A 27504-nucleotide genomic window follows, 5' to 3' on the forward strand; every position below is an offset into this window, starting at 1 on the left:
TTTTCTATTTTCCTGTCTTCTAATATCTCTCTCTCTCTCTCTCTCTCTCTCTCCCTCTCTCTCTCTCTCTCTCTCTCTCTCTCTCCCTCTCTCTCTCTCTCGATCTCTCCCTCTCTCTCCCCCTCTCTCTCTCGATCTCTCCCCCCCCTCTCTCGATCTCTCTCTCTCTCTCTCTCTCTCTCTCTCTCTCACACACACACACACACACACACACACACACACACACACACACACACACGCCCCCCCCATCTACAGTGTCAGTTTTTTTTAATGAAACAGAAATACGTACTCTTGTAGAAATTAAGACTGTATTTCCAATTCAAATAGCAACACTTTCCCGGACTTGTAAGTCATGTAAATGATCCAGTTCTTTAAAAATCTTAAATCGTCTTTGATAAACGTTTCGTCGATCGTTGATGCTTTAAGTAACAGTACTGGACAACGCGATGCCCCTCCTACAAAAAAGTTTTGTTCTGCAAAGACATGCAAGGATCACGTATCTTCATCTGCATAAGGCAGTAACATAAGAGCAGCAACGCGTTCTCGTTTGGGCTAGCCTGCCCCCAATCGTTTATTGTAGAGCAAAATTTTACAGTGCAATTAATGATTTTAGTACGTCATACCGTACATAATTTTTGTATTTTCTTTTGCTCTTGACAGGACCCCCAAAACAATAAGTTTGCCTACTTGTCTCTAACAACAAATCCTAATACATGTAGTGCAATTTGCAGTAATCTTAAATCATTAATAAATTTTAATGCCGGATCGTTTTTCTTGGAAGAATTTTCGAAGATATGGTCGTTAGGTTACCGCGGCGGTACTGTTTTAGGCCTAAAGCCTAATCAGCGAACCATACACATTCTAAGAGAACGCAATCACTTCAGCTATTATTTTTAGTTGAGTGTCACGTGATCCAGCATGGCGGACAGCGATGAAGATCGCATCCCCTCCCCTTCTGAAAATGGTGGTGAAGTCAACAGCCCCCGCATTGTAACAATAACAAAAACATCAACTGGATTTGGATTTAATGTCAGAGGACAAATAACTGAAGGTGGTGTTTTGAGATCCATCAATGGAGTATTGTATGCACCACTGCAACATGTCAGTGCAGTTCTGGAAGGGGGCGCTGCCCAGAAAGCTGGCATTCGTAAAGGAGACAGAATACTGGAAGTGTGAGTACAACAATAACAATTGGTTGCAACTCATGAGTGTAACGAAATCATTGTTCCAGTTTAGCCTACTCAGTTTTAGATATTGGTACCACACGATTAGTACAACGTGGACTCAGATTACTATTCTGTCCGCGGCTGACTGGCTTTGATTACTTTGAACTGTTAGATTTTGGGCCTGTCTGTCTTTCTTACACTCAACTCCTTGTGTATGTTTGGTTCATCAAGACTAGACTATCTAGCTAGACTCTAGTTACTGATAGTTAGGCTAGTTTTAAAGATCTCGAGGTGTTTTTAGTTCCAGTATGACTCTAAGAAAAGTGGGAAGACATGGAATAACATCAAGAGGCTAGCCCAGGGTCAGGGTTCCGGCGGCCTCCTTGAAGGCCACCTCTATTCTCACCCGGGGTGAGAATAGTGCAGGCGGGTCTTGTGGCTATTCTCACCCGGTGCGCGTGTCAACAAATTTTGCGTTCACCCTAAACCACAGAATTCTACACTGTGATAAGAGAAAAATTGTAGAATTCTGTGCTGTGAACAAACGTTCCATTACAACTGTACTTGTAGCCTACTAAAAGCGTACAATTTTGTCTGTGGGCAGGGGAGAGAGAGAGAGTGAGAGAGAGAACAAAACAAAATGGCGACCCGCGTAGTTCGGCTCGATTCGAAAAGTTAAATAGCCGTAGCATCTTTGTAGACAACCAAATTAATTTACTTTTGTGTTTTAACATCATTTTTGAACTTTGTTTTGGTCAATTTGATCGTCCACACCGATAGACAGTATTCAGAAAGAGAGAGAGAGAAGAGGGGAGGAGTAGATCTTGCGAGAACTTCCGGGCGGGTGAGAATAGCCACTTTCCTCCTTGAATTCAAGGCATTCAAGGAGTCCTTGTAAACTGCTTGAATTTGCATTTCAAGGAAAAATCTCCTTGAAAACTCCTTGAATTTTGCCAGATCGGAGAGGAACACAGGGTGACTGCCGGGGGGGGGGGCTGTAATTACCCAAGAATTTTTTAAAAATCGCCAAGACCTGGAATGCAATGGGAATTTGAAGATCTGTAAATAAATTGCCCCGGGAAAATACAAAAAAGTTCTCGAATATTTGAAAATCGATATTAGAGTTGTGTGTGTGTGTGTGTGTGGGGGGGGGGGGGGGGGGTTATAGTGGTTGGGCCAATCAAAATTAGAATAAAATTGACAAACCAAAAGGGGTCAATTCCGACTGTAATACACAAACAAAATAAACTGATTCATTATTCTTCAGTCATTCCAGGGTTCACATTCCAGTCTTTCCAGAATTTTGATTTAAAAATGTATTTTTTAAAATGGCGGACAATTCATGTTTACAAGTGTATTAAAGAAGGGGATGGGGGCAGACCTGCCACTCAATGAAATCTAAAAATCAGGATCTCAGGGGGATAAAAATCAGGATCAACGACAAATCACCAGTGTGACTGCCAAGCTGACTTAAAATTTTCCATGGGTGTCCATAAATATCTACATTTATGTATATGCGCTCTGCTCTGTGTCTGTGTGTGATCATTATTTTTTTAAATCCTGAAGTATCACGTCAAGGACTCCAGTCTAAGCCGTGCCACCCATAGTTTCGAAGATGCTTCAGCCAGTGTGCATGAACTTAAGATGACCCCGTCAATGCACGGTCCCCAACACACGTGTACGGAACTCACACGCCAAAATCATGTGATGCAAACGCGCGATTGAAAAAGATTTACTGACGGGTCTTGTTGGCGGGCCCGACTAACCAGCTTTTGGACAAAGCTTGTTTTGGAAAGTAACAGCAGGACTACGATTGATATTGATCATTTGTATTTCGCTATTGAAACATTTACCAGGCCATCATCGGAAAATTCTGAGCGGAAACAAAAGCAAAAGTAGATCTTGTGAATATCCTAAGCCGGAATGCTAAATCGATAAGTTACTACTTCCATTAGGTATAGTAGTAGAAATAACAATGCGAGCAAAGATCCAACGCAACTTCGGGCAAGTCAACTACAAAATCGAGCATTGATATTTCGGGAAATAGTGCTCCTAGTTCCTGCTGACAAAAAGTTTAACGGGTGCTTCCCGCGCCAGAAAAGAAGGCAAAGTAAGATTATAGAAAAATACAGCGCAACAGACAGCACAAAAAAATCGTGATACCCGCGATGGAAATCGAGATGCTTGAGATTTGAAGCAAAGGATCGGGATACAAATTGGGATGAGTAGCGAGGTCTGTTAGGGTAATCTCACGGCAGGGGTAAAAGGGAGGAATGATGCTTGCCAGACGCACACTACCTATGTTTTAAAGCGTATGCAAACCCCAGAAATGAAATTTTAAAGAGTAACGCTCACGCACCACCAAAGCTTATTTTATTGGGGGTAATCTGCAGGTTTAGTGCGTAATACATACGCACTTTTATACGCCATGCAGTGCCTCTCCAGGCTGCTGGTGAAAAGTTAGCTACTGGGAAAACAGAACAGTTTCGACTACTCCAGGTCAACGTTTGCGGCCTCGCAAACAAGAAAATAGAAATTTCTCTCCTTTTGGACTCAAGAAAAATCCACGTTGCCCTATTACAAGAAACTATTCACCGTAACACAGACCCCTATATCCAGGTTACACCCATTATACCTGCACATGCCCTGACTGCCAGGGTGTAATCACCTACATCAGAAATGACATACAAGGAAAAGTTGAGAACATCACAACTGACACAAGGACAGACACCCAAAAAGCTACAATTTGGTATGCAGGTTGCAAATTTACAATCTTTAACTTCTACAGCCCCCCAGGAAATGACTGCTCTTTTTAATTTCTTCAAGAATCGATATACACCAAAACAATAGTTGCGGGTGACTTTAATGGCAACTCTCCCCAGTGGGGATACAGAACATACAACAAAAGCGGAATGGCCATAGAGGAACTCTGTGGCACAACAAACCTCCTTGTTCTCCAAGACAAGAAATCTACCCCTACCCTTTTACACAGGGCTCACAACACACTCAGCAGGCCTGATTTGACCATCCTTTCATCCAACCTCTTCCAAAGACACACCACAGAAGTCCTTGACGGCATAGGTAGCGACCACAGACCCATCATGACTTCGGTGTTGACCCTAAGCCAAAGTCACTTTGTACAAAAGACCAAGTGGAATTTTAAAAAGGCGAACTGGGAGCTCTACAAGACAACAACAGAAAAGCTCCTAGAAGATATTACACCAAACTCCTCTGTTGATGTCTTCTGTGGCGCAATAACAGATTCCCTGCTCAAGGCTGTAGCTCTCTGCATCCCTAGGGGTTGCAGGAAAAAGTACAAGCCTTTCTGGAACAAGAACATCGAACAAGCAGTCCAAGACAGAGAAAATGCCCGAATAACTCTTGAAAGCAATCCTACAACAGGAAACAAAATTAACTACAAAAAAGCCTCAGCTAAGGTCAAACAGACAACCCTCTTAGCCAAAAGAAACAAATGGAGCACCACAGTTGCAGACCTTGATCTACGTAGAAACGGAGCCAAAGCATGGTCACTTCTCTCCAACTTGTGTGGAGAAAAGCGCCGAAACAACCCAAAACCCATGGACACAGAGGAAGGCACCATCGTAGAAGACCAAAAAAAGGCAGAAATCTTCAACAAGTTCTTTGCTTCTATAAACAAAGCTACACACCACACTGACCAACATAGAGACTGTCTGAAAAGACTGAAGGAGAAAGAGCATGCGCCAAATGCAAGCATCTCTCTCTTTGAAGATGACTTCACACTCACTGAGCTCAACAGGGCAATGAAGAAACTGAAGCCCCGCAAATCCCCAGGACCAGATAAGATTCACAATGAAATGCTTGTCAACCTCAGTCCCGTTGGGAAGGGTTATGTTATATTCTCCAGCTGATCAACAAGACGTGGAATGAAAACACCATCCCCAGAGCATGGAGAAACGCCCTCATCACACCCATTCTTAAGAAAGGAAAACCTGCTGAAGAAATGAAAAGCTATCGACCCATTTCACTCACCTCTTGCATCGGGAAACTGGCAGAGAGAATGGTCAACCACCGCCTATACTGGTGGTTGGAAACAACCGGTGCCCTGGACAGCAACCAAGCAGGTTTTCGTGCGGGCCAACGAACAGATGACCAGCTCTTCAGGCTCAGTCAGAAAATCCTTGATGGCTTCCAGGAAAAGAAGCACACAGTTGCAGTATTCATTGATCTCCAGCAAGCCTACGTGCTTTATGCCGGCGTGCTTAAAGGCGGCAGAGACTGTATTACTTACATTGGGGTTGTTTTTCTTTGCTGCTTTGGGAGGGATAGAGGGAGTTATGCCTCTATGGTTTTTCTTTAATATGGGGAGGGGGGGGGGGGGGGGTGAGCTATTAGGTTTATCTTTATATTCATAGCCTACTGAAATTCTCTCACATATATCATAATCCTTTATTCGCGCATGACAAATTTTTGGATGGTAAAATAAAGAAGTCCAGTGCCCATTTATGCATTCAAGTAGGTTGCATAAGGGCAATAAGATTTCTGATTTCTTTTATAAAACACAAGTGCAATAAAGTAGTGTTATTATAGTGATAAGTGTGACTGCGATGGTCAAATTATTCACTTCAAGTAGAGAAGGGCAAAAATGGCAACAAGTACTTTAAATGTTCACATAGATCAGATATCATTTTTCCTGTTTTGAAAAAAGAAAAAAAAAAAGAAGTAAAATTTCATAGTTAACATTCTACGTTATTAAAATTTTTATTGAATTACATTTATTTTGATTAAGTCTTCAGTTTGTGTTGTAGTAATAGCAGGGATCAATCGCTTCAATTTTCATATATTGCCCGTGTGTGGATATTGATAAATGCTTTAGAGTTTCTATATCAATTGATAGGGCCAGGAAAATACATAATTAGCTTTGCAAGGGTTTTATTATAACGGTTATAAGAGTTTTAGTGGGAGTTCGTGTATATTATAAAACATTATAAGTACCATGTCCAATATATATTACGATCCTTTCCCAGCAAGGCCAAGAACCTTGGTAAATCTATTTAGATTCATACAATACGTGTCCGTGAACAACCAAGCGAATCATGTCACTTGATGTATCTACCTTGATCTCAGGAGAATCAGTCCCTCCCGGGGAGGTGCCACTGACTGAAGTGTCTATAGGCCATTCCCAAAGGGGGGACATTAACTTGTTCTTATGCTCAGTAGGATTGTAAATGGGCTGATCCAACAATGTCATGCTCATAACTGTACCTGAACTGCAACAGGGAACTGCTGCTTTTTCTTTCCTAATCCTTACTCTCGTCATTTTTCCTGTACTTCTTTTGTACGTTTGTCACACTCTTGTGACCCGCTATTTCCGGGGTGCCTTGATTGTCGAAGCAGACTTTATGCTGTTGAAGCTAGAGAGGTGAGCAGAGTAAGTCTGATTCTCTGTAAGGACTTCTCTGTTGACATCCACCCCTTGGTGCTCATCAGTTGAGAGCGCCGTAAAACCTCTACTAAAACAAATAAAGAATCAGTAAAAATTACAAGGCTCCTTATTTCAACTGACATTGCATACATGTTCTCTGTCTCTCTTGTCTTGTCATGAAAGAAAAGAAAAAAGAGATTTATATAAGGTGATACTTTTTTGTCCCAGTGGGAACATTTTTCTTGACTGTACTGGAATCATAAAAACACATGATGTAGATGTACACATAGAATTATGTCAGTTGCGATCGTACAGAGATGCGACAAAATTCAGAGCCCCTAGCATGAATTTAATATCTTTTTGTGAGAGAAGTTTCTCATTTTTTGGCCCTAAAATTTGAAACTCCTTACCCCAGAACATCAGAGAAATAACAAATCCAAATACTTTGAAGTGATTCTCAAGACTGGTTTGTTTAATTTTTAGTTGTAATGTGATAGTAGGTGGTATGTCTTGTTTTTCACTGCTGTCCCTATACATATAATTAATATATGGTTTGAGAAAGTTCTTCTTTATTTGTTTGAAATAGTTTTCTTGCGTGAAATGTTTTATTTATGCTTATTGATCATGTCACTGATGTAAAGCGCTCAGTGATCATGTCCTTGATGTAAAGCACTCAATTATCTTGTCATCGATGTAAAGCGCTCAGAGCTTTTACCTCCTATGGGATAGACACTATATATGCGATGTATCATTATGACCACTTCTTTGTTAAGGCACCGATGGTCCTACGTTGGAATATATGGTCGCTTTTCGGACAGCGGGCTGACCCAGATTTCAGTGGTTTCCAGACCAACACCAAAAGTGGGCATTGCCTTACCTAAAGGAGAAGTTTGGTTTCGTTATACAGAGAACTCTCCTTGATTTTTAATGAAACTGAATAAGGGGCAAAACTTTACCTTCGATTTTCTCAAAACAGCATTCTTCGGGATAGCCCATTGTCCTTAAAAGCAACCATATTTGGTTTGATTTCATTTCGGAACCTAGGTTTTTATGGGAGGTTGATGTTGATTTAGCAGTCTTTCCCTACTAAAGATGTTAAATTTGTGTGAAAATCAGAAAGTGGAGGCAAGACTTCTTATGTAGCGATAGTGCTTAACTCTGACCATGCAAATGGTTTCTGAAGAAATTTTCAACATGCAAGAAATTTTAGAGAACGATCGTCTGATTTAAATTTGGAGACAATAAAACTCAAAAGTAAGCCCACAAAACTCTAAAAAATATATAATATATAAATGCTATATTTATAGTGCAAGATGATTCTTAATTTTTATTGAGGACATCCAGATTGACCTCGGCAATTGTTTTTAATTGTTAAAAAAGTACCTATTTCTCCCAGTTACACAGAGTATTACACTCTGTTGATAATATTATATGATGATATAATATGCCCTGCTGTATCTGTGAAAATTTCAGAACACTTTTGTCTCTTTATTTTCCTTTTCTTATATATGTTACCCAGTTATTTTTTTCACTTCTCTTGCTTTTTGCGTGCCCCTTGCATGGGCAGTCCAGCAGTCTGGTTAAGCAAAGCACTCAGACTAATCAGTATTGACCAAGGTGTCAAGGGAGTCCGGTGGCAACCCAGTCCCGCTGTGACTGATTACTGCTAAAATAATTAAGTTCACCGGAGACCAGCAGGATGGAATGAAGTGGCCCCAGGCCAAAGGAATGGAGACATCGGTCTCCTGCAACAAGCTCTTGCTTTTATTGTGAAATCAGGTTTTTGCTCTTCCATCACATCACTGCTTGTGGGATTCAGTTTGTCCGGGGGGAAAAAACGTGGTTTCCATTTGATAATGAGGATACCTTCAGCTAGTGCTTTGTTGCTTGCCTGCTTCAGTATAGAGAGACTCTGAAATATAATAACACCCAGTTTTTTCAAGCAGAGTGTTGAATTACTGGGTTTGTAGACTGTCTAGTTTGATAGCTGTGATTATTGGGGCTAGATGAGGTTTTTTGTTATCCTTTTCCACTTCTTGGACTCATGATGTCAGGGAAGGGATTTGGGTTGCTATATATTGAAGAGTGTTTATTTGTATTGTTTCTCTTGGTGCGATGTGATTTAAAAAGATGCAGCGATCTGCTGGGATAGATCAGTGTCATGAATAGATTTTATTCAGATTATACAGTTGGAGTGAAGCTTCGACATGCTATTTTTTTCTTAGTTGATTTGGACAACGTTCTAGCATTAAGAAATACAATGTATAAATTTGTCATAGGATATTGTTTTCTGAATTATTTTTTCTTTAGAGGGGCTATTTTTCTTTTATGTCTGTTGATTGTTTGACAATTTGCTTTTTGCATCATTAATGATTTGCTGTGTACTCTTGTATTTTGTGAAAAAATATTCAATAAATTGAAAAAAATATCTAAAATTATTTTTTTCGATTTAATTTGTAGGCCTATTCGCGCAGCAAAAAAACTGAAACAGGCAGTTTTGACAAGTGTTCCCACCATATCTTGGGTCAAGAGCTTTTGACAAGAAATTCCATGCTTGTGTTGCCTTGGTTTCAGTGTTGTTGATATTTAATACTTCTTCATTTTATACAATTCTGTTGATTTTTCACGCTGGTTTTGTCCTGTCTTCCTCAGTAATGGCATGAATGTAGAAGGTGCTACTCACAAGCAAGTTGTTGACTACATTCGATCTGGAGGGGATTCTCTGACTCTCACAGGTTGGAGTTGTGTGAATGTTGCTGTTGTTGTTTTTCTGGGGGGTTTTTTGTTTGTTTTTTGAAATAAGGAATTATAATAATAATAATAGATTGCATTTATATAGCGCTCTGTCCCATACTAGTATAAACTCTGAGTTAAAGTGGGCTGACTGGGTCTTTCTTTATGTTTTGGTGTGATATGTTGTAGCACTTGTCCAAAAGGAACGTATTAATTGCGGAATAAAGTCAGGTTATAGAATTGTCCTTTATTGGATTTACTTGTCATTGTCATTGACTTAATGTTAACAGTACTAGAGACTGATTCCATTGCTGTTGCTTTTAATCAAGGATAAAAAAAATGTAAAGTTGTTCCCACATCGGATCTGGACATTAGGGATTGCCTTGTTAGTGAGACAACTTCCTGGGCCTTTGGCGTATTGTGGTAGGGTGGCCAGTTCCTTTCTACACCGCTTTTACTTCCCCAACTCGAAGTCAGGTACCCATTACTCTTGGGTGGGCAGGAGGGGGTGAAAAAAATTTGTGTCCATGCCGAGGCTCGAACCCGGACTTTCCGCTTTGGAGACGAGTGCAATAACCACTCCGCCACCACTCAATCAAGAATAATAAAAGTATGACCTTTCTGCTTTTTCACTCACCACGGTCTTCACCTGATTTTGACTGACCTTTTTGGTGATGATGAATTATTTTGAATTTTTTTTTTTTTGGCGGGCTTTCTAGTTTATTATTAGATGGTATCTGTTGTTACAGTTGTTAAAGATTCATATTTTGTTGTTGTTGAGCTCCTGCAAGCAATAGCTGTGGCTGTATTTGTAGAGAAAGCAATGTGGTGTTCAATATGAGTCATGGCAAAATGACAGTGCTTTTAAAAATATTTTCTGTCTGTATAGTTGATTTGCAAAGCCTCCACATCCGTTCATTAAATGAATAGCTATATTTAGGAATTACGGCTAATTAGTTACAATTGTTCTAGGTATAGGTATTCAAGCTAGGGAAAAGGAACCTAGGTTTCGAAGTCAGTTTAGTAAGTAAGGAAACCTTGGATGTCAACTTCATACGTTGAGTTGAAATCTTTTCAAAGTCAGTTTCGGTCTGATAAAACTTTTCTAAGAAGAAACTCTCTGCCTTTTGTTATCTTGTTCCGTCACATTATCAGCATTCCCACTTTCAACAAGTAGGTAAAGGTAACGCTATTGCCTCTACAAGTAGCTCTTAAATGTCAAGTGGCCTTTAGTACTTGATGTCAATTTGTAAACTTCTTTGCCCTGGATTGCAGTTTTCATTATAAGATTTCTGCAGAGAGGCAGATTTAGCACTGTTAAAAGTCTTTTGGTCAATTGCTTGTAAACCTTTTTATCAACCAGTGCCCACTTTTGCCACACGTTAACAGGCTAAAACTTTTGTAATGCCCATTTAAATGTCCAAGCTGGGCATTAGATAACACCTGTCACTACTGGAGTAATCCCCACTGCCCACCAAAATTACTAGGTGATATCTTGCAGGCTGGAAGGCACTGATCTAGTTGGAAGTAAAATCAGTTTTTGTTGCCCGAGTTGAACTTTACACTTACTCAACAGCTTTGGAAGATAACAAAATGAAGAAGTTGAAAGAGAAAGCTCCAACCGATAACCCACAATCCATTCTCTACATAGATCACCCAGTGTTCTGTAGACTCTTCTTGCACTGTTAGTTGCCATATCATTATTTCAGTTCTTTTCAATTATCCCCAGTTAAAGGATATGTAGGTTCTATTGAGGTTTTATACTTATCATATATTGACGCTTTGACGTTGAAGGTTATGTAATATGTATACATCGTAGTTTAACGTGGCGGATAGTTGGTGGGTGCTCTCTTACCTTTTCCCCCCAGATTTCTTGTCTGTTATGTAGTCCTGCTTTTTCTAGGGGTGTTTGATTGATGCTCTGGTGCACTCTGTTCCTCGTCTCTCTTCATTGATTTTTTAAATAACCTGTTCTTGTTGAAATGCAGTAAGTGTCTTGCTTACTACTTATAAACTGTGATTCAACAAAATTTACGAACACTTCCTATTGGGAGGTTCTACTTCATTTCTTCTTTCCCCTTGTTGGTTATATCTATTCATGTTACTATTTTCTTGCACTAATTTAATCTATTTATCTTGTTAAAGTGCTTCTTGTTACTTAAAGAAACAAAGTACTTTCTTTTGTTCTTTCTCTTTCTGTCTTTCTTCCTTGAACCAATATAATTAACTCAAAACTAGGTGGGCAAAGCACTATTTTCTTGCTTTTTTCTCCCCTCAGTGATATCTGTCCCGGAGCAAGTTGCGGAGAAATTGGAGCCCAGTGATGACTCCTCAGGCCCTTCCTATATTGACTACTCTGAACGTCGCTCCTTGCCCATCTCCATCCCAGACTGCAACTTCATGGAGCAGTATGGGGACAAACACGTGGTTTGTATACACATGCACATGTTGGGATTTCATATCACCACTGTTATAACACGTTTTAGGCATTTGTTATGTAAAATATAAAAGATGAATATCAGTGCCCTAGTCAGCTTTAAGTGAAAATGAGTCTATAATTAAACTTTTAATACATGAACAAAACCTTGCTGTGTTGAAGGTATGAAACATGCAACAGATATTTTTACCATTCCAATAACTCGACTCTAAAAGCAAAAAAAATAACATAGGCAAGTGTGTTATACTGTGACGATGTGCTTGTCTTACCTGTAGAAACAGAACTAATTTTCTCATGAGTCAATTGTGTAGATATGTGCTGTAGTTCTTGTCTGTTCTGTCTATTTCTTTTTAATACTTTTTTTCTTAATCTGAGTCTACCAAAATGCGGATCATAAATTAATTTTTTGTAACAGGTTGGAGTCCCTTTTGATTTGCTCTCTGAGCTGATTGGGGTTATTTTGTACTTTTTACAAAGTTTTTACTTTCTCTTCTGGTCCATTTGATGAAGGCCAAAATTCTGGTTTAAACCAATATTTTAAAAAATAACATTTTTCCTGAATTTTTCTAATGAGTGGAAAAACATTTATCTGTAGGAAGTAAATTCCGTTTTGATTTCAGTATCGGTGTTTGCTCTGTTGTTTTTTGAAAATTTATGTTGTTATTTAAAGAGTATTGATCACATCAAATGTATATTGGCGCCTCAGTTTAATTTTTTTAAAGTCCCTTTGGTTTTGTCTCTAGTTTTATCCACTCAGTTTTGATTGGCTTCGCAGTGTGTAACAGTCCTATTTTCTTGCTACATTTTGAGGGTCTTGTTTATTATTTTCATGTTTGATTAATGTGGAATTGCTTAATCCTCAGGTGTTTAACATATACATGGCTGGGCGCCACTTATGCTCACGGAGATACCGAGAGTTTGATTCTCTGCACAACAGTCTTAAAAGAGAATTCCCCGATTTCAATTTTCCCCGGCTTCCGGGCAAGAAGCTGTTTCAATTGTCAGAACAGCAATTGGACCAACGACGAAGAGGACTGGAACAGTACTTAGAGAAAGGTGATCATGTAATTGGGAATGTTAATGCCTGTATAATATGAATAAGAACCCATTTCAATGCAGTTGTTGTCTTGGAGGGGGGTCGGGGGGCTTTGATTTTTTAAAACTCCCACCTGCAGTAAGACGTAGCTCTTTATCTCCGGCAAGCCGCTCCCAGCGGCTCGTGGTCAGAACCACTGTGCCAGTGAGCCGTTCCTTTACGACTTCGACATCAAATTACTTTTCGGCAATTGCCAAAAACAGGTCTCTTATACGGGAAGTTCAATCATTAAATGAAGAACTATCAAAATAGGTTTGCTAGTTTAGATTTTATGACCCATTTAATGACATTTTTGTCATTTTTAGATTTAGCACCAAAAAAATGGCCTTGGCGTAGTGGGTTTACCCCTCTCGGAGATAAAGAGTTAAATAAGGATTAGAAGCTGTGATTAATTTTTAAAATCCTAAATACCCGCAACTTATGTGTGGCTGGTTGGGGATTTCTACCAGCCTCCTTATGCACTTGTCCCTATCAGACATGATGTGTTTTGCCTCTGTATGCGGTTGGCGCATGCTCTGGTGTGGTTTGCTCCTTCTTTCATATCAAACATTTAGCGTCCTCGTCTCTCTAGCTTCTTTTTTTGTGTTTGTTACTCTCTTGTAACACCTCTAATCTTCAGCTTTTATATGACCTTATTGTGTTGCAAGGGCAGTAAAACTCTTAGTAATACTAAAACTAAAGATGTGCCTCAATAGTAGTGTGAAACACAAAGTTTTGTAAGATATGTTGCAGAGCTGATTTTTCTTTGTGATGACGTGAAGTGATATATTCAACATAGAGGTAATATAGAAATAAGAGAAAAGGTTTAGTCTAGGTCTTCTTAAAAGCTTTTGCACATGGCATCATGGTTACACCCTTGTTGACCCCTCTGAGAGTGGAGACCCCAGTTGTGAATAGTAGGTCAAGTAAGTTTGGAATGGAGACCTGAACTAGACGGTTACCTAGATAGCATTTTGTATACAGTCGAACCTGCCTTGACGGCCACCTCTATAAGACGGCCATCTGTACAAACAACGACTTTCCATTTCCCCACATGCATTTTTTCTATATAACTTGACTGTATAAACGGGCACCTGTCCAACGCGGCCGCGGCCACCTTAGTTTAACACACAATCCCTATCACACCAAACAATAACACCTGTCTTAGACGGCCACCTCAGTGACTCCATTACCTTTTGTCATAAATCATACATTGACCCGTGGCGTTGTGGGCGAGCCGCCATAATCCATTCCCCTGTCGTTTTTGTTAGGTAGACCCTCCAACTGATCATGTTGTCTAGGCCTCTCCCACTGTTGACCAATAGGTAACACATTTTCAGCTGCAGGTGAGGGAAGCGTTTGATCCCTCATAACCAAGACGTGTTATTGGTGTTATCAGCACGTCTCGCTCATAACCCATAAGCCCCACCCAGAACTCATACACAAATCGTGAGAGGAGTGGTCACTGTTTACCCAGTCTGTAAAAAAGTAACAATGGACGTCAACATGAACTTGTGACAGAAGCGTCGCTCGTTCTCAAAGTGGTGGGGACCCATGTGTTTGTTTTACCATAGCGCTCAGTTCAGTCCTCCTTGTCTGACACATTTCGTTTTATTGTCACCCTCACGTAAAAGCAGCAACAACAAAAAAATAAAACCCAGCAACAACAGCAACAACAAACAAACAACAATGTGGCTACCTTCGGTTGGGACCTCAGAAAGGAATGGTTTGTTTTTTTCATTTTGACCAATCCTGCCTAAGACGGCCACCTGTGTTATACGGCCACTTTTCTCCTTGACAATGGGTGGCCGTCTTACACAGGTTCGACTGTATTTTATTGATCATATTTCTTAACATGAAATAGACATGAACAATAGGGAGCCGTAAGCGTATACGATATCATTCACTCTCATTTGCTTAAGTTTAGCTATGCCTATCTGGAATAGGAATGCATGTGCACTCACGTGTGTGCGTGGGCGCACACTAAAGATGTACGCACTTACGCACACACACACGCACATGCTTGCATATACCCCTATCAACACAATTTAGATATTTACCATGTGGACTGCTTGCAGGGCCTCCGCAGAGAGTGTTTAGGAAACTACATTCAAGAAGAAATATTTGATGACATATCTTCCCCTTGTCTGAATCAAATCACATGTTTTGCAAGCAGGATGTAGAAAATAACTTCCGCTATAGACCTCCATGAAAAACACTGCCTAACATCTAAAGTTCTGTGCGTAAGAAAGTCATTGCTGAAAAAGTTGTTGAAATTTGCTCATTTGATAAGTTGGTCTAGTTTGTTGGTGATTTTCTTGTCATATTCACAGAATATATTCCTTCTTTCCCGTTGAGTATTTGGATAACGTAAGATTAATTTGTGAACTGAATGTCATGAAAATTACTTTTTGGGTGTTCTGGTGTGGTTTGCTCCTTCTTTCCTATCAAACATCTATCATCCTTATCTCACCTACTTTTTAAAGTTTGTTATCTTTTGATCTCTAATTGTGTTGCAAGTGCTGTAAAATGCTTACTAAAACAAAACAAAACAAAAATTACTTTTTTCTGTCTACAGTTTGTGCTGTGAGGGTGATAGGAGAGAGTGAGATGATGCAGGAATTTCTGGCTGCTGGAGATCTGGATGAGGTTAGTGTATATTGTTTGTTCTGCATCTGAATGTTTTGAAAGAGTTAACACTTTGCCGCCACATCTTGGCGATCGGCGATGTTTACTACCCAGTTTCTTTGGATTTTCCCCAAAATACGTGGCAAGGGATTTTTTTACTATAAAACTATATTATTATGAGCCTTGTGATGGCATAATGTTAAATGAAGCTGAAGGAATAGTCTTGCATACTTGAGAATTAATACAGACCTTCACTTTATACCGTAGTGTCCGCTTAATTAGATCCCGGTGCTCAAACCAGCTTAAAATGTCTCTCCTTTCTGTGCGGTCTGCAGGAGGACAGCAACAGCCAGGTGGAGTTGAAAGTGTTGCTGCCGGACAAGAGCCTGTGTGTGGTCACTATATGCCGGTCAGATGATACAGATGCTGTGTACAAGGTAGCTGTCCTATTTTTTTTGTTTGGGTTTTTTTTTTCCACTTCTTTTGGTTGTTGTTGATGCGTGTGTGTGTTTTTTTTGTATTTTTATACCCTGTCCTTCCTATGAGTGGACACCATCTGGTTAATATCAGAACATGTTTGTGATCTGTTGTGGGCTCTTTCTTTAAAACATTAGGAGATTAGATCTATAAAAGGTTAGCTTGTAGTAGTGTTCATAGTTACTACATTTAAAACATAGTTTTCAAACAGAATAAGTCCGTGTTAAATAAAGCACTAGTCCTGTCTTACTGTGCTCCAGAGTAACATAGAGGGCCACCCGCTATAAGATCCATAGAGGAACTCCATTATTTTAGTGACCTGAATTTTCCTTAAGTACAAGTGCTCTCTCTCTCTCTGAAGTGTGCACAAACGGGCAAGCAGAAATTCATTCTTTTGCCAAGAGTTGGGGCTTCATGCTCAATGAGTATTTAGCTATTTGGACAGTACCCTTGATGTGTTGCGGGTCTTCTCTGGCCCATGTAGTGTGACAGGAGGTTTAAGCTCACTGGTGGATCAGAGATAAATGTCTGTTGATTTTATTTACTCATTCTCTACAAAGAGCCTCTTTTTGGAGCTTCTGAGACCCTTGCTTTATGGTAGAGAATGGCATTTAATAGCTTGACAAATTCTTACACTCTTTGACTCCAGAGTCTTCAGACGGTTACAGAAGAAATATTTGATAACATATCTTCCCCTTGAATGAATCAAATCACATGTTTTGCATGCAGGATGTAGAAAATAACTGTTCCGCTCTCGACCTATTATTTTGTACTCAGATTATTTTTTTTTATGCAGTCAGATGGGAAATTCTTTTCCCTGCATTTTGACATATGTATAAATATAGACATCGGCATCACTCTTGAGTTGGTCAAAAAAAAAAAAAAATTCGAATCAGTTATAGTGTTGTCTGATTTCAGTGAGAGATAAAGATAATGGCTAGCAAAATGGCTTGGACACGGTGGAGATAATGATCCAGTAGGGAAGGAGTTAAACGGAGGCTGTATTTGTTGGAATTGTTTGGTTGTCTAGATTAAGATTGTACCAATTTGTTTAAAGTATTATTTTTGGTGATAATTTGTATGCTTGTTTCCTTGTTCTGTTATCATTTTTTTAAAGATACGTGACTTATTTGATGAGTTGCGATGACTTATACGAGCGCTAGGAATTCACAAGGAAAGTTGTACACAAGTTGCATCACTCTGTACCAGGGCTTTAAACACCATTCTGTATCAAAATTTGATAAGGACTAGTAGTTTTCTGCTATTAATATATATGGAAGTGAAATATTTGTGACTGCAACTTTTGGTTTTGATAAGTTGCCATTATGTGCAAGCTCTATGTCTTGCTTCAAGGTGGTACATAATCATTCAGTGCTTACAGTTGTTGTTCTGATATGTTGTCTCCAGGCTGTTGTTGCCAAGCTGCACATAGAAGAGGCCGCTGAGTACTTCTACCTGTTTGAAAGTGTGGAGCATAATTTTGGTAAGGATCTGGTGTATATTTATTTCTCTTTTTGCTACTTTCCTGCTCTGGTGGATCTTGTGTGACCTTAATGTAGGTAGTGTTATTTTTTAAATGTAAACTGCTGCCTTCAAAACTGAATTTTTGCTATATATTTTTAGATACTTGAATCATTCTGACTCTTAAAGTAAAACCAAGCTGTGTTGTTAACCAACATGAATACAACCAAGTGTTCACATGACCTTATGCAGTTGCGAGCATTGTAAAACTTTTACCAAACTGAAATAGATCTAATGTGGTTTGCTCTTTGTGGTTCTTTTCAGTGTTATTATAATTCTCATCTGCTCTTGGAGAAATGTACTGGCTACTGTAGTGTACAGTAATGGTTAAGCCCCTTGCCTTAATTGCAAGACGCAAGTTTGGTTTCACAAATAGGGAACTCAGCTGATATTTATCAAATATCTACTTACAGTACAGGCAGTATTGAGGCAAATGGCTTTCTAAATTGTGCAAACTGTTGATTTGGGGCGTAGAACATTTGCATCAGTTTTGAGAAATAAGGTTCTTATTCTGCTGAATTGTGTTATAATACAGCACAATTACTTCACCTAGTCATGATATCTTGGCCATTTCCTTTTGTCTCATATCGTGCCTCAAGTGAAATGATTTTGGGGAATGTTTTGCTTTTTTATTGCAATCGGTGTGTCAATCTACTTTTTTTCATTTTTTTTTCCAGCTGTGTCTTGATATTCTTATTTGCTTCATACTCTTTTTCTGTTTTCAGAACGCAAAATGCTCCCTCAAGAGCTGCCCCATAATATCTACATCCAAAATTATAGCACTGCCACAGCAACTTGCATCCTGCTCAAAAAATGGTTGTTTACTCCCTCAAAAGAAATGACCCTGACCTCTGACCCCACACTCTTGAAGTTCCTCTTCTGGCAGGTAAGGATAATCATTTACTAAAATTGTACTTTGGCATATCCTCTTATTCGCTTAAATATATTTCTTATGGTGGTGTTTTGTTGTTTCAGATTTATTTAACAGATCATTTGTACTGCATGCAGGGAACTGAATGTAAGGTTTTCAGAAATGTTGGTACAGTAGTCTGCTTAAAATGCACAGTTAATCTGAACACAGCTGTAAACCAAAACAAAATAGAATCTGTTGTTGTTTTTTTTTAGATTCAATTTTAGCAATCTTTCTCAGATGAAATCTTCTGGTCCGCAGATTTCAGTTCAAATGAACTTCACTGAAGTTTGTCAGTTGATACCCCTCCAAAAACTACTTCAGTCAATCATATTACGGTTGCGACTCAGTTTACGGAGTAGACTTGCAGCTCGTCTATGAAGTTAATTGTGTGTCACAAAACACTTTTGGAAAGTACCTTGAACAGATTGTTTTCTTTAGGATATTAAAAAAGAATAACAATGAAGTAAATTTTTGGACTTTCCCCTTTTCTTGTGCATTTGGTCTAATTAAAATTTTTTTTTCCAGACTTTATTCATTATATCTGAGTATTTTTGTCACCAAAAGCAAGACAAAGAAAGAAGCTTTAACCCTATCTGTACGCCCCGGGGTAATTTTGTACCCCCGGTGTTGTATTCTTCACCTTTTAGAATACTTCAAGTGTGAAGATCTCTTTGAAACTTTCAGTATTTTTCAAAAAATCATTTTGACAGACTGCTATGCAAAGCGCACGAATCGGATTAAAAAGTAAATTTCCTTTTTGGAAAGTGGAGGCACAGAGTTCCCCACATCATATGGATATGATAGTAAAACACAACGTACGAATAGGGTTAAAATGATATCAATAACTCCATATGTCCAAATTAACGAGCGCCTGATTCCACAGCGTTGTGACACATATAAGGCTTCCCGATCTTAGGATACACATTTTGACACAGATCGTTCTGTCTGTGTTGTAAAGAGCGATGGTTTGTGCCTTTATTTTGTCGCCAGGTGAATACCAAGTTCTGGTATAGTTTGCTTCTTCTTCCCTGTCAGACATCTGTTGCCCTTATCTCTCCTCTTTTTTTGTTTGTTGCTCACTTGTAACACCACTAGTCTTTGACATTTATATGACATGATTGTATTGCGAGTGCTGTAAAACTTACTGAAACAAAGTTCAAAGTGCATCCTTAGGTTTTATTGAGGTTCCAGTTTCATGAATGTCTGGATTATATTAATCGTACTCTGAATAACCCTATTGGATGTTCCTGTTTTAAGTTATGAAATCGTGTTTAAAAGATGAGTTCATCAGTGTTTAATCCTCTATTTTATTTGTTTACTTTCAGGCAGTAGATGATGTAAATAAAGGAATTATCAAAACTGGAGATAAACTCTATGAGTTAAAGGCCCTAAAAGAGTCAGAAAATGCTCTGGAGGTAAGTGTTTTTCTTACACGAGTCTGTGATGTGTGATTTTCTTGTGAAGATTTTGTCTTAGAACAAATATTTTGTGACGTTTGGTGTTTTGTAGTTTAATTTGATGTGGTGAGAGCAATATGACGTTGATCCTCTCTGAGTAATATGACTTGTGCTTAAACATTCGGGCAAGAGGAAGTCTGAGAGTTGATAATGATTTTGTTAGGCAACTTTCAGCTCTCATTCTGGTGAGAACGACACTGAACATATTTGTGATGTTTGCTAGATTGTCAATCTACAACAAATTACACTGCTTTTTGCTTGGCGTAAGCAGTTTTAAATGAAATGATTGAGGCGTTTTATCACTCATCCAGACTTTGCACTTTAAATAAAATCATGCTTAACCTGTTTATTAAAGGGAGCAGATATTTTGAAGTTTGCACTCAAATTCTCTGTGTCTTCTATTTCCCCCCTTTTCTGTTCTCAGTACCTGAAGATGGTGCGCCATTTGGAAGGCCATTCAGAGGTCATGTTTCCCCACTGTGCGTGCGACTCCCGAAGGGATGGTCATGTTGCTGCAGTGATTGGGCTGACTGCATTCAAACTTCAGGCTTGCAAAGAGGATGGAACCACCGAGGTAAGAATGTGAAGAAGTGTTTAGTGAGGTTGTTATTCTCTAATTGTGTAGCTGGAAGAAAAAAGTCAACTCTTTTGGTTTTGTATTGTTCAAAAACAATTGCCGAGGTTAATCTGCAGGTCTTTAATGAAAAGTCAGGAGTTGGCATGCCTGGAAAAAAAAATAGTACTGTGAGCTAACACTTCTGTCTTCATCATTTATGTCAGAAAGTTAATTTTTTTTTATGGGGGGTGGGGGTTCTTTGGTTGAGGGCTAATAAATTTTCTTGAAATAAGTCTCATTCCTAGAGCATAACACCTTCAATAAGCTTTAGCCATGCAATTCCCCTTTACCTTAAAAAAAAAGAAGAAAACTGAAAAACGGACTGAAATAGATTTTGAAAATATATTGATTTGATCGGCCACACTGATAAAAGTCTTAGTGTTTTCCATTACACGGAGGGTCAGTAACAAAAGTGGATGGTTCGCTTTTTCATCTCGCTTCCACCATCAGCATATTTGAGCCTCAGAGCGAAAGACTAAAAGAGAAAAATCAAAACAATGTGGGGCATCATACACATTCCTCCTCTCTGTCCTACTTATGTCCTTTCTCCCACTACAAGCTTTCAGTGGCGTCGGTAGCCTAGTGGTTAGGCTACTGGACTCGTAATCGTGAGATTGCGGGTTCGGGGGTTCGAGCCTCAGCTCAGTCCGACGTTGTGTCCTTGGGAAAGGCACTTTACACGAACTTCCCACTTGGCTCGGTCCTATCGGAGACGGACGTTAAACTAGGAGGTCCCGCCCCTTAAATAACCTAATAGTGTTGATAGGGGCGTTAAATCCATACCATTTAGAAGCTTTCTTTGTATGCTGATTTCTCACGGTCTTTCCCTTTGTCTTTTACTTACCCTCTTTTTGTAGAAAAGTTCTTTAACTCATTGTTGACGGCCTATGAGAATACTCGTGTCCAGGCCGCCACCTGACTACGAGAAAATCCGAATCTCTCTTTAACTATAAAACTTTCTCCAGTCCATTATTTCCAAATTAAAAAAAAACTACTATGAAGTTGCCGTTCTTGCCTTTCTGTGCACTTATTGTCCGCTAATTTTGTAGCTTTTTGGAGGGAAAGTTATTGCAGTTTTAGTGTGGGTACGTAAATTTGTGGGTGTGGCTGGAGGCAGCCGAGGTGGGTGTGTCTGCTCAGGGAGGCAACTCAGGTGGAAATGGGCTAAATGAGTAGAGAGATGTTGTTGTTTTTATGATGTATCAATGAGCCAGGGGATGGAGGGCACCGCTGTTAAGTCTTAATTCTCTTTCTCTCTGTTGTTCTTCTCTTTCTGTCTTACTCTTTCTCTGCACTACATGTAAATGACCATTAGTGTCGATGTGCTTCTCTTTACTCAAACTAAAGTACAAATTCTTACGTAATTTCTGCAATAATTATTTTTTGTCTTTCGACTGTTTCTAGTCCCAAGTGATTGAGTTCAACTGGAAGGACGTCAAGTCATATGGAGTCGATGATGAGGGAATGTCTTTCAATTTTGAGTACAACCGACAAGGGAAAAAACCCCGCCTAGTCAAAATCTTCACACCTTATGTAAGTAACAAAGACCATGACTGATGGTGGTATGTAGGATGATTTTTGCCAGAAAAGCTTTATCATTGCTTTTGTGTTCATTAGATTAAAAGTTAGAGTGCAAATGTCATGTTAGGTAATTTGTCAAGTTTATAAACTGCGGTGGATTTGAATCAGCAGTTACTTCCATTTCAGGAAAAAAAGTAAACATGTTGCTGATAACGCTTCTCAGATTGATACATGTTGCGTTTCTTTTACTATCATTTAAAAAGTTGATTCCGTTTCTTTACTTATAAGTATTAATTCAGTTGTTACCCATAAATATATTAATTTTGCCCACCACATGGCGTGATTCATTTTGTTCTCCTGTTTGATTAGTCCTTACGGTCTTTATAGCTGTGACCTAGACATTTGAGTAGTTTCAAGGATTTCAAGCCGTTTCTTCCCTCAATTTTGCTTACGTCACAAAATTCAATCAATATTTCTCTCACTGTAGTCGATATGAATTGGTGTAATAAATATTTCAATATTTCTGTTTACAAAAAATTTCCCCTCCGTGCTATTGTCGGGCTGGAGATCTTCACATGATGTCATTGTTTGATTTTGTAAGGGCATACTGTACAGTAGTAGTAAACATGCCCAAGAGTAAAATAATGAGTGAGTGATAACAAAGAATAGAGTGCATATACACACACTCACTACCCTTCTCACACATCAATGAAAGGCACAAAAAGTGTGTAGGAACAGATCATTCACCAAATGTGGCTATTTACGACATGGCTCTGCTTGCAGCCCCTATGTGAGTGGTGCTATAACATTATAGGCCTTAGCACTGCTGTAGAATAATCACGATAGATTTGAGATTTTAAAACTGATAACGGGGGCTCTTGTGGCCTAGAGGTTAAGATGTTGGCCTTTCATTCAAAGGTCCCGGGTTCGAATCCGAAAAATTTTCTTCTCTAAAATTGTCTCCTTTCATCTCCTTTCCTGCTCTTTAGCAATGTTCTGTTGTCTGCTTTCATTTCCACTTTCTGCCCCCACCCCCTCACCTCCTTTGCCCCCTCCTCTGGGCTCCTGACTCTTTCTGCAGCCTTTTTACTGCTACTCCTTGGCTCCTCCTTACTGTTGTCTTTCTGCCAAACCCCTGATCTTCTGGTAGGAAAGATCTACACCTAGCCTTCTCGGACAAGGGCGAAAAATCTCGGAGGGCCCGTGTGCAATTTCGCACGTTAAAGATCCCTTGGTGGTCTAAAATCGATAAGAGTAGGCTTCGGCTGCCACCCGGGCAAAATTCAAAATTTCCTACCAACTGAAAACATTAGGAGTGTCCCGCGCGCTCCTATGACCTATGCAGTTGCGAGCGCCGTAAAACACTTTACAAAAAATTTTTTTTTTTTTTTTAAAAGAGGGAGAAATGTTGATCCACCCCTTCAATACTTTTGGGCGTTGTGTTTAAGGGGGAGAAACTACATTGACCTCCCATGGCTATTATTACTGCTGACTCGCTGTAAATTTCATCCCTGCAAAAATGCTCTGTTTTTATTATTGACATGCTTTCTGCTTTTTATTTTTCAGTTTTATTACATGAATGACTGCTTTGATAGAATATACGATGAGCTACAATGGGAGACGTAATGGAAGTTCATGGGAAGCAAACAAGAGCCTGCCCCTGCCACGCACTGTTGTCATGAGACTGAACTTCACAAGGAAATATTGTGATGGCACACTAGAGACCTAGATATTTGTTTTGCAAGAGGAAAGAGCTAGACATTATGCACTGTACATTTTTTTGTATACTTTTTGCATTTTATTCGCAGTACCTTTACTGCCTTTCTTTGATTTTGTTTATTTTGCATCCACTGTGCGAAGGCTATGTATGTAGAGTCCAACACTCGTAAACACCGAAAGCTATGTGTGGCCCTTGTCCATTATAGGTAAAACATGATTTACTGTCTACAACTTAAATTTTGATTTGCGAGAACCTTAAGTTCAAAGTATAGGTACTGATAACCAGAGTCTCGAAATTGGCTTATTCTTTTTTAAGAGCTTTTGAGTTGGAATACTTAGATTTAAAGAAAACTTGTTTTTTTTTATTAGTCTCATTCTTCATCCAGCTGATACCAGTTTATACAGATAATGCTGTGCTTTACTCATTGTCCACCAAGTGTATGTTGTGCTGTGCATATATATATATATATATATAGTGATGTGACGTTGTATCAGGGTAAATGTTCTGGCTATATAGAGCAGGCCTCTCCCTCTGAATTTAATGTCTAAACCCTCAGGAAATCATAAATACTGTTACAGAAAACTCTGAGGGGAAGTAATAGGAAAAAGAAAGGCTCAACTGGTATTTTCCTGGACTACAGTGTTGGAATGAAAGTTAACTTTGTTGATACAGGTTGGATCAACTGGTAAAGGATTTGATGGGATTGTGGTGCTTGGAGAGGTATTAGCTCTGACCTCTGTGGTGACTTTCACTGGGATGCAAAAGGGGATGAACATTAAGAAAGTCTACCATTGATTTATCCTGGAATTGACCTGTGTGCTGAGAATAGATTAGAGAGTCCCTGTCTTGTGGTATCGCAAATATCCAGAGCTGGTTGGATTGTGCCCTCTCTTGCTTGCTCTTCCGCAGTATTTATTCTGAGAATCAGTGTATTGCTGAAATGCATTGTTTTGCTTAAAAGTTGTTGTATATTTTGTGTACATAGAGAATGAACTTGGTTGCGTGTCACAGTAGGTTGTTCCATGTGCGCAATGGTTATCTCAGTATGCAAAATCTTTGGATGCTGAGAATTTAGCCGAGGATGATGGCAATTCTTTGTGTGCTCGTGCAGGCGTACATTGCCACTATGGTGAAGATACTGGTTTTCTTGTACTTTCTGGTCAGGTTCTCCTCATCAGGGGCGTCTGGTGAAGCGGTCGGGCGCTTTGTTGTCAAACGCATGAACCTTTAGTTCCATTTCTTGCTTGGGGAGAAAGTTTTAGAGTATCTCAGTCTTTCTGCTGGGATGTTGTTTCCCTCTCAGCCTGGGATGGCCCTGACAGGCAGGGTGGGAAGCCCGCCTCCTAAATGATCTATATTGTGTTAATGGGGGCATAAAAACACTGACATTTCCCCCCACCCTGAGAGAGGGGCAGTTTTGACAGTTCTATAGTCTTCTCTTCTCCTGTCTGTTATTTTCTCTGTCTTTTCCCCATTCTTTTAAATGCCAATGTGCCAACTGTTGCAGCACAATAAGCATATTGATACTGCTAGCTCAACTGGTATTTTCCTGGACCACAGTTCAGATGTCCTTGTTTCATGGCCTCCTCTTAAATGTGGGTTTTTTGTTAAGCATTTAAGGCTTTCCACCATTTTATTGGCTTGATACTATCACAGACAGACATTGAATATAGGGTTCCTGACTCTCTTCAGCTTTGACTTGTTTATAAGGATGTTAGACCTCGGCCCTATCAACAAAATTGAGCTCAAAATGTTCTTCTTTGTGAATTTTTTTCCTCTCCGCCTATTATTTTGAAACAGTCTAGTTTTTGTTTCTAAATTTCAATGCGATTCTGTTTTGTTTTATCTCCTGAAACTGTAGAAATATATGAAGTATTATCTGATGACAGAGAGCATCAAGTTATGGGTCTGAGGCAAGAGAATATGTAGCCTTGACTCGCGTAGAAAATCTGCTGAAACGTTTTAAGATTGCTGCTTTGGAATCATCGCTCACTTTATATATATAGAAGTCTGATATTTCATATCGCTACAGCTTGCCAGTGTATGCAACCACTGCTTCTTTCAGCAGGCGTCATGGTAATATAGTCCTGTAAATTTTACTGTAGTCGGTACGTAAATGTTTGGACTCCTTGTAAAATTATACACCTGCATTTTAGATTCCTCACAGTAAACTAAAACTGACATTTATAGCCTGTTCAATTTTCAAGTCTCTAAGCAAGTTTTCTGTACGCTCATGTTAAATAAAATGGGAGGAGGAGGGATTGAAGAGTTAGCTGCAACATCCTGCCTCTTAAGGTACTTGCGCTTTTGAAGAGCTCTCTTGTCTTGAATGATCCCCTATAGAAATGCACTTCTCATGAACATGGAATAAAATTCTTCATTGAACACAGCTACTCACTTCTCGAAACAAAGGATTGTTTATATGACCACAGTGAGAGAAATGTAACTTGTAACTATGCTTTTATTTGTGTTTCAGATATAGGCAAGTTGTACATTGAACATGCTGTAGTAATGAGAAAGAACTGTGAATGAGCCTAGTATAAAGTATCTTTACATCGTGGGTACATGTAAACTTCAGTCAAATTCTGATTAAATGCAAACAAGTGGTTGCTGAGAATTCTTGCTGTGAGTGTGTCAATTTTGTCTCATCATAAAGTAATATTTTATGTTTGTCATGGACAGTCTGCTCTGTGATCATGGCTTGTCTTCAGCTTTATGGGTTTGATGTGAAATATTGGGCACAACAAAAGACAGTGATGAAACAGGCGTTTACACATCTTAGGTTCCTCAGTTGAGCCCATTGGATATATATATATCTCATCAAAAGTTCATGAATTGTGAAGTTTCAATCTTAATGAATCTGGTGCTTGAAGGACACCAGTGGTAGGTCTTACCTCTTGTCTTCACTATGTATTTGTTATGTCTTTTCCCTAATACAAAATTATTATTGTCTCAAGCGTGCTTGTCATGTATTTCAATATTGTAATCCCATCGCTGCACTCTGTGGTGATGAAGTCTCCTTCTTGAGCTAGAGTTAATGTGTTGTGCTCAAGGATATTCTACAGTGGTCTGTCAGTAGGAAAATGTGTCTCCATATTGCTTCCCTAATCTTTAACAGAGTATTTGGATTGGTACTGGAGGACACAATCACAGGTACCCTGTGTGGGTTGTTGGAGGGCGCCACTGGTATGTCCTACTTCTTTATTTTCCCTCTGTTGTTTCTGTTTCTCTGTCTTAGTTTTTCCCAGCACTAGATGACCATCATTGTGTCGATGTGCTTCTCTTTACTCAAGCAAACAAATAGGTACTCTTTTTTTTTCCCTTCCATAGATTAGTAATGGTAAATTTGCACTTTTGTAATAGTGTTTTCAGTTATCATTGTGTTGATGATTTGGTTCTTTCTCTCAGATTTTCTGACTTTGGCTCTCGCTTTTTTACTCCTCTCCAACACATACTTCCGTGCAAGTGGAATTTAAGGGTTTTATTTATAATAAACTAAGTGGGCTTTGTTTTTTCATCGATGACTTGTGTATTGCTTGAAAGGCTCTGTGACTTGTCAAAGCTTTGAGTGAAGATCAGTTTTGAAAGAGTTTTCCTTAATTTGACGAAGGCTGTGAATTATTGTTGTTATATTGTTTATAGTGTGTGAGTATTTGTATCAACATGTTTTACCCATGCAGATTCAAAGGGACCTGATGATACCCGCCATCTTTGTTGCTGTCCAGTGTACATTGGAACAAATTTTCAAGTGCACATATCCTCTTTTCCATTTTCTGAGTTTTTTAAAGGCGTTACTGCAACATTTTGCAGAAACTCCTGGGCGTTTCTGTCCAAAA

General features: G+C 39.2%; 1 protein-coding gene across 1 annotated transcript; it reads left to right on the forward strand.

Annotated features, from left to right (window-relative positions):
• The first annotated feature begins 888 nt into the window (after positions 1-888).
• LOC101856895 (sorting nexin-27) lies at positions 889-26620 on the forward strand. The gene is made up of 12 exons (XM_005098424.3): positions 889-1172; positions 9223-9305; positions 11582-11730; positions 12604-12796; positions 15394-15464; positions 15779-15880; positions 17328-17403; positions 18167-18327; positions 19680-19769; positions 20236-20385; positions 21832-21960; positions 23515-26620. Exons 1-12 carry the CDS (start codon positions 919-921, stop codon positions 23572-23574), a joined length of 1518 nt encoding a protein of 505 aa, XP_005098481.1. The 5' UTR covers positions 889-918; the 3' UTR covers positions 23575-26620.
• The last annotated feature ends 884 nt before the right edge of the window (positions 26621-27504 follow it).

This window comes from Aplysia californica, unplaced genomic scaffold, assembly GCF_000002075.1.
Source record: "Aplysia californica isolate F4 #8 unplaced genomic scaffold, AplCal3.0 scaffold00182, whole genome shotgun sequence".
In the NCBI taxonomy this organism is placed as follows: Eukaryota; Metazoa; Mollusca; class Gastropoda; order Aplysiida; family Aplysiidae; genus Aplysia; species Aplysia californica.